The sequence below is a fragment of the Cydia splendana genome, chromosome 6, assembly GCF_910591565.1.
Source record: "Cydia splendana chromosome 6, ilCydSple1.2, whole genome shotgun sequence".
In the NCBI taxonomy this organism is placed as follows: domain Eukaryota; kingdom Metazoa; phylum Arthropoda; class Insecta; order Lepidoptera; family Tortricidae; genus Cydia; species Cydia splendana.
Genome location: NC_085965.1, coordinates 5,913,352 through 5,921,857, shown reverse-complemented (window position 1 = coordinate 5,921,857; position 8,506 = coordinate 5,913,352). Strand labels below are relative to the sequence as shown.

Genomic DNA, 8,506 nt, shown 5'->3' with positions numbered 1-8,506 from the left:
AGCCAAAAAGTTCGTGGAAACGAGTTTTCGTCTTATAGAGGTTACGACTTTGAATGGTTCTTATAGTCACCCGTTGATCACGAACGCTGTAAAGGGTTCGAAACGTCGGGATGTTGTATTGACTTCAATATACGCGATATAATCTGTTTCAATAGTTTTATTTCATGAGTAAGTATCGCGGTAACCGAAAACAATATTAGGTTCTTATAGTGTTTTGTCCGTCTTAGAGAGATTACAAAGGTAAACCGAATAGAAAAATCGTATTCGGGAGGTATTTATACAAACGCATAAATAGTACTATATGTGTCGCTTAACTTCAAACTCGGGTAAATCCATTCGACCCTCTCTGCAAATCTCTACCCTGTTACCTTTTCTTAATACCAAATTCGCATAATCTGACAGATGGATTTGAACCAGAGTTTGAAGTTAGGCGACTCATATAACCGTTTAGGGAATCGTTGATAACTTCGTTTTACTGAGGTTAAATACCTCTTGTTTGAGTTATGAAGGTGTTAACAAGGATTTCGCCTTATCGAGGTTCCACACTGTACGTATTTTAAAAAATTGTTTATACCTACACACCTTGGGTATGCTTTAAACGTGCTTTATATACCTACATTTTAAGTTTTTTATAGATTTTTATAATTTACAATGTACAAAAAATATTTTCCTCTTTGATAAGCTGTTTATAAAGGTTACTTAAACTTTATGCATTCAGAGAAGGGTGCCGATTAGGGAATGCAAATCAGTTATTTTTTGTATGGAAATAACCGCGGTTTCGGTTAATAACCGATAATTTCCATACAAAAAATAACCGAAAATAACCGATTTGCATTCTCTAGTGCCGATCTCGTCGCATAGTAATTGATTGTCCTAATGTTATGTAATGTTATGCATATAAAAATTCTTTTCGCATAATTTTTCTCCAGCTGAAACAAAGAGTATTTTCGAAAATATTTTGCATAAGGTTGTGTAGAATAGGGTAGGATAGGTTAGGTTTGTTTTATAATTTTTCAGAAATGTTATTAATAGTTTCAACACATAACAATTATGCGAAATGAGTTTTATGCGTAACATTACATTAGGACAATCAATTATTATGCGACTCAATATAGACCCTTCAGAGAGATGTACAATATTTTTCTATTTTTAAATATTTTACAATTAAGAAAAAAAAAATCGAACATAGACCGATAAAAATGATGTACTTATCTAAACTTACGTCTAATATCACCAGACATTATTAACTCTATCCTCATAAGCTCATACAACTTGATATAAGAGTGGACACCACAAGGGCTACTACCGAGTTAGCGTTCTCGTAGACATCTGCGCCTGAAACAAAGAGGTAGATGTTTAATTTTGAATAAAAGCACTAAATCTAATACCTTTAAACGATCAATGTATGTTTATATATGTATATGTTTCGGAGATCCCCGAACAGCTCTAACGATTTCGATGAAACTTTAAACTCTTGCGTTTTGAACACAAACGGGTCTACCGCGATATAATTTCATTGTTTCATTGTAACGTCCGAATTTAAGATAAAAACAATGCAATTACATCGCGGTAGACCCGTTTGTGTAATTAAATGTGATTTCGATGAAAGTTGCTATATGGGGGTTTTCGGGGGCGAAAAATCGATCTAGCTAGGTCTAATGTCTGGGTAAACGCGCTTTTTTGAGTTTTCCAAAGCTCGGTCTCCCAGATATACATAACTTACTAATGTATAGACTGTGAACAAGCTTGAAACATTCATTGGTTTATAATTGTCACACGAATCTAAATTACGCTTTCATTTTAAAATTGTATGGGAGTGGCATTTTGCCAGCGTGACTGTGATCCTGATACATTTTTTTCTTTTCGTTAGGCGTTTGTCATCTTGGCTAGGCGTCTTGGTGGGTTTCATTTCAAGGTAATGAGAGTAGTGTTTTATACAATTTTAAGGCGAATCTAGACGTATATGAACCGTGAATACATTTTGTATTGTTTTCGAGCTCCCGGTCGATATAAAGTCTAGTGAAACTAACCGTGAATCATTCAAAACTGTTTAAGGCGATTGTTTAAAGTTTTTTGTATTTTAATTAAAATTTATAACTAGTTAGCAAACTTTAAATTAAAATTTATGAAAATAATAAATAATACATTTATTATTCTCTAAGCGCACAAAGTTCTACAAACCTAAATAAATATTAATTTCGTATTCCCAAGTTGAGAGTTACAAAGCAAGGTCGGAGCTCCAACAACGCCCAGCCTGTTGAGTCATAGTTGGACACTATAGTTATTTACAAATTAACTACGTTATTTAAACATGCTAGCGTCAGTTCATTTTGTATTAAACCTTTAATAACTGACTTATTTATTCGCAAAATAAATAGTTAAACTATAATTACAGCACGCCAATGCTGCCATTGTAATTGGTATTTTAGATGTATTAGGTTAAATATTTTATTTAGGTACCTACTTATGAATTAAGTAAATCTAATCATTGGGTTACCTATTTTAAATTAAATATTTTTGGATTGTTATTTCAACTCAGATATTTTTTTTATTACTGGAATGAAATATTCTTTCAAGCTATTATGTAGTTTGTAATTTGTTGTGTTGGTAATTTATGTTAAGATTTTTTTTGTTTATTTTACTCTGTATTTATGTATTAAGTTTGATAATTTGTTTGAGTTTCATTCTAACCAGAATATTACACCTACCTTAGTAAGGAAAATTAAGGATTGGGCGCACCGCGTTACGGCGTCTTCCTAAGCGAACAACTCGCGAACGCGACGCGGCGCGGCGCGGCCTGACGCGGCGGGCCCAAGGCGTTCGCGTTCGCAACGAGATTGCCCACGTAGGACACTTCTATAGGTATCAAAGGACTGATTCACCCCGTGCCGCAGGCTTCGCTTCGCGTTCACGTGTTGTTCGCCTACGTAGTACGCTGCGTTATTTGCACGAATAGTGCTTTTTACTTCATACCCACCTCTGTTAGAAACATATTTGTCATAGAGCTGCGTCCTAGTGTTGACGGCGACAGTAGCGATGGCGTCGCGCAGCACAGGCGGATCCACCTGCACAGGTAATATATACATGACTTCGTAATAGACTTTCCAAAAAATTGTTGTGTATGTCTTACTTGTGCATCAGTAGCTTGAGAGAAATCCCACACTAGCGTCTTTTGAGCGCTGGCGTCTAGTCAGCGCCATGGAAAATAGTGTCTGCGCGGTTGCACCAACGTTGCATCGAGCAGTAGTCATAGATTTGACTAGACGTCGACGCTCGGGAGACGCTGATGTGTGCTCTCTCTGAATACATTAGGGCATGAGACTCGATCGCACAAAAGATCCCTATGGGTCCAAGTGTATCCGCAAGGGCCCCCGAAAACCATAAGATAGGATAAGGGCATGAGACTCACCAGGAGCACGGACTCGCAGCGTACGCGCAGTGCGCCGCTGGCGGTGGCGGGCACGTGCACGCGCAGCACGCGCCACGACGCGCGCAGCCCGCCCGCCAGCGGCGCGCTCACCTCCGTGTGCTGCCACGCTTCGGGCTGCAACAATACCCATCGATTACTATACTTGCCGCAAAACTAAGTGGCGATTCAGGTCGTAAATCATCGGAATCATACTACTTATCTCTTTCGCACTTGCACTGCCTTATGGAACGGGACACGAGTAGTATTAAATATATTATCGGGTAGGACTACAGTAATGCGGGTAGTATTACATAAAAAGTGCGGTAGATACTTTTATTGCCTGAGATGTCGTACTTAGCAGCTTACAATGTTATCTCATAAACTAAACTGGGGGCCTAGCCAAGATACCAATTGTTTCCGCCGTAGCGAACGAAATGGTACCTAATGTCTCTCGTATCACCCGTGTATTCTCATGAATATAGTCCGGTTAGACGGGGCAACCGCGTAATTAGTACGAGTGCGAACCAGGGTATTCAATATACTTATACTTATTTAATATATTTATACTAAAGCATAGAAAATTGAGCTTCATACATAGACCAACTCAGAATCATTGCAGGTTTCAATTCATTGTAGGATTTGAAGTTTCTAATTACGATATTGAATAGGTCCATTTTGCAATACAATTAAAAGGGTAGTCACGTCCCCCAGTCACGTTGGCGTTGGCCCCTATTATGTAAAGTATTGATAGACCACCAACCTTTTGTATTTCGTTGTCGATGTACCAATTAATGTTTGAGGGCGGTAATGAGTAGTCCGTCGTACAATTCAAAAGCATCTGATCCCCCGGACGAACAAAATGCGGAGCTCCACTTATAACTGGATCCTTGTCGGGCATGGCTGCAGGTAAAAATATTTTATTTTATCCCTTTATTTATCTTTTATCTTCGGCTAGGTTTTTGTAATATGGATATAAAAGTAAAATACAAAAATATATCATAAGAAACCTAACCTAGGGTGCCGCCGGCAGCGAAGCAAGCCCTAAGCTGCCGGTGGTCAGAGCCGCAGAGTGAAGAACCGACTTACTATACGCGCCGTGTCCAAAATTACCGCCTCGCCTTCTGCGTCTGACCCACCCAGCGAGAGTCTCTCTAGTTGTTGGTCGAGACACTCGAGACTCTTATATCATCACTACACCTTATAAAACAAAGTGTCTGTTTGTGTGTTTGTATGTTCGCGATAAACTCAAAAACTACTAAAAGGATTTTCATGTGGTTTTCACCTATCAATAGAGTTATTCTAAAGGAAGGTTTCGGTACTTTCGTTGTTTGTTATATAATTTGTTAACCCGTGCCAAGCCGGGGCGGGTCGCTAGTTTATTTTTTTATTATGAGCCCATAATTATTAATGTCCCACTGCTGGGTAGTAACATCCCTATTCTTCCACGTATCCCTATCCTCGGAAGTCTCACAAGTCTCACAGTCTTTGTCAAAGAAATCAAGCTGGTCCAGCCATCTCCGGCGAAGTCTACTGTGACGCCTTACAATTTGTGAGTCTCAACGGGTAAAATTTATTTGAATGTTGTCAATCCACTTCAGTAATAAGACTAAGTCAGCCATGAAGATTCAAGGGGAATAAATATCTAAAAATAATTGAGTCATATAAAAATTGTAAGAGAAATTCCTTTTGACACCGTTAGGTTCTCGAGTTGTAACAAAGGATCGAAGCGTAATTAAATTTAGGCGTTGAACCAATCGTAGCGGCGTCTCGTTACGCCTGAATCAATGGAATGACAATGTGTTGTTAACCGCAGCTCTCGACGTGCGAGTCTTTCGATTTTCTCAGTAGGTAATTTAAGAAATGCGAAATGATTACAAAGAAATAAACATTCACTAATTAATCTGCTAATTTTTACAAGATATACTATAGAAGGTTGAGTCTAATTTTATAGGTAAGTAGGCGTAGGCAACTGACCTAGTTTTATTTGAATAATATAAGATTAGGTTCTTTATTTGCATTCTGCTGTTTCGGAATCAGAAATGAATACATAATTATGTTTTAATTATTATTTCGCGATAAAATTGTCTCTGATGTAATGCCTACATATTTTGTAAACAACATGCCATGCGATTAATAAATTATGTATTTGTTTGAAAACAAATGTTACATAAAAGCGATCTAAGATTGTTATTATAATAACAGAGTGGTAATGAAAATTACAATTGCTTTTCCGCTCGAGGAAAACTCACTGTCACGTTTCTCAGATATTCAATCTTCCTGAAATTAATATCCTATTGATTAAGCAATACAGGAAATGCAGGAGAGCAGGCCGCGATGGTATGGTCACGTAAAAAGAAGGCCTTCTGACTACGTAGGAAATTTGGCGCTACAACTTTCCATCCCAGGTCGAAGATCTAGGGGCAGACCCAGAACAAGATGGAAGGATGTAGTGCTAAAGGACATGAGTGAGTGCAAGTTATCCGAGGACGAAGTCGTGGACAGGGCGAAGTGGAGAAGGTTAAGCAGGAAAGCTAACCCCGCCACCATGTGGGATGGATAGCTAGGAAGAGAGAGAGATTGATTAAGCAATACAGATATGAAACAAATAAACTCTACAGGGCAATTAGGTTTAATTTTTTCATGGAATACTGGATCCGTTCTGATTGGTTTGCTCACGCAAAACCTACCAAATTATCTACGTCTAGCCACAGAATAAATAATATTACTAGGTACAGAATGTTCACTCTCTAAGAAAACGCGTCAATTATGCATATGAAGCGCAATCGCGAGCAGGCGTCCGTTCCGTAGCGGTGCGCGGCAACTACTACTGCTAGACACCAAAATTGGTGTAGGCAGCATGTACTTGTAGCAATGCGACGAAATCGCGGAGTAAGCCACGCCTGATCTAGCGCTAAAACGAGAAGCTGACTAGACTGACTGAAACGTAAATGGACAGGAAGAGTAAAATTGATCACTATAGTATCTCTGTCAACATGTATTCGGTAACACGACATAGGGGAACGGGGATGTTACTGTCAAACTTTTGATAAAATGTGTGACAAATTGAATATCAAGTCTGTTTAATATCAAGAGTGATACTTGAATACAGCTTTTCTTCCACTAACCTTACGTTTTGGTATATTCAAGCGGCATTCGCAAACGCAATTCAAATGTACCGGAATTAATCCCTCCTCAACAGGAGGATAATAATAAGAACATAACAATTCTCACCAACAACGGTCATGTGTTTGGTCTGGCGGGCGATCTGGAACATGGGACCCTCGGTGGAGACCTCGCAGGTGTAGGCGGCCCGCGTGGCCTGCGGCAGCGGCATGACGCGCACAACGCACAACTCCAGCTCGCATGACCCGCCTTGCACCATGACGCCGGTCACGTTGAACAAGCGGATTTGAGTCTGTAAGATAATCATTTTTAAATCGACATAGTTTCAGTTCATTATTCAGGTGTTAGCTAGGTAGTTTAGATTCGGAACTTATGTACGAAATATCATTTTTATATTTAGGTACCATTCGTTTTTCGGTGAAGGGAAACATCGTGAGGAAACCGGACTAATCCCGATAAGGCCTAAACTCTGGGTTAAGGTCAGATGGCAGTCGCTTTCGTAAAAACTAGTGCCCACGCCAATTCTTGGTATTAGTTGTCAAGCGGACCCCAGGCTCCCAGGAGCCGTGGCTAAAATGCCGAGATATCGCGAGATGATGAGGGACCTCGTTCAGATAAAATTTGCATTCAGATTGCACCAGAGTTACTGCAGCCTATTGCGGCGCAACATTGTTGCTGACTGCATTGCTGCAGCAAATGTTAAAAATCCAGGTATCAACATTGATTTTCACATATCCATTAGCAATGCTTCGATACGGACCTCGTACTATGATAATACCAATTACCAAATACCAAATAAATCTAGAACGTTAAAATTGACAAGTCAGGTTAGTCGTATTTCACGAAAAATTATTTAATCATTCAATCAATCAATCATCCATTTATGACCCATTTTGTACCTTGTCACAGTGACAATAGTATGTGGTCTCCAGCTACTTTCATATTGGTGGTCACTGTGACAAGGTACGAAATGGGTCATAAATTAATACTTTGGAAGGTACTGTACGTGTTTGTGAATTGGGCCAAGTCTGTTGGAATTTAATTTATGTACGTCGACAGGTGTTCAATAATCAATTATTAATGAGAGTGGTCTACTTTAGGAAAAATAATTAAATGCAAATTGATATTTAAGATGGAATCAATTTAACAATAGGATTTTACGCGTTGAGAGAATTTTACCTTTTGAGAGGGGTTGTACCGGAAGATCTCGTGCAGGTCGCGGTACCACTTGACGGAGTGCAGTTTCTGGTCGTCCATGTGGAAGTGGCAGCTGAGCTCGGCCGCGCGCCGCGGGTCCGCGTGCAGCGGGACCTTCAGCTGCGTTATCTCGTGGCCCGATGTCAGGACTGGCGACAAGGAAAAAAAATATTAATACTGCATCGTAATAGTACCTACACAACCTAGCCTAGCCCTATAGTAAGCTTGATAAATGGCATAGACTAAGGGCACACCTTAGTTAACTTTTGTGGAGCACTTACCGTACCTACCAATTGTTGAAAAAAAAAAAAAAAAAAAGTTTATTTCGTTCTGTTGCGATGCCCTTTTTTATAAGTACCTAAACAAATAATTTGTACATTATCGGGTAGTTATAACATTTATTGATTAACCAACCAAAATACAAAACCACCTGGATCTGTCACTGAACGACCTGACTTTAACCTACATTATTTGATCATGTAATGTTTTCATCTACCCTCAACTGGCTTAAGAAGCCATTTGAGGGTAGATTGCGTTAACTCTTTTTTAAATACCTAAAGACACAGGCTATAAGCAGGTATAAGAGATAATTGTATTAAGAAGCACCGCTCTTCCGTAATAGTACCTACCTAGCTTACAATTTTGGTGTGTGTACTACAGTAGGTATACTGTTGCAGTGTTGATCAACAGTTGCTTCACAAAAGTTAACTGCGGTGCGGATGCAACATACAAACGCGGGAGGGAACAAATGAACATACATATGTATATACATATGTA

At 39.3% G+C, this 8,506-nt stretch overlaps 1 protein-coding gene across 1 annotated transcript; it reads right to left on the bottom strand.

Moving 5' to 3' along the window:
* Nucleotides 1-1,184: 1,184 nt before the first annotated feature.
* LOC134791835 (uncharacterized) lies at nucleotides 1,185-7,902 on the bottom strand. The gene is made up of 6 exons (XM_063762967.1): nucleotides 7,712-7,902; nucleotides 6,641-6,824; nucleotides 4,170-4,309; nucleotides 3,410-3,544; nucleotides 2,978-3,065; nucleotides 1,185-1,335 (listed from the first exon to the last, which is right to left on the bottom strand). The coding sequence occupies exons 1-6, from the start codon at nucleotides 7,787-7,789 to the stop codon at nucleotides 1,256-1,258; spliced, it is 705 nt and encodes a 234-aa protein (XP_063619037.1). The 5' UTR covers nucleotides 7,790-7,902; the 3' UTR covers nucleotides 1,185-1,255.
* Nucleotides 7,903-8,506: the final 604 nt, after the last annotated feature.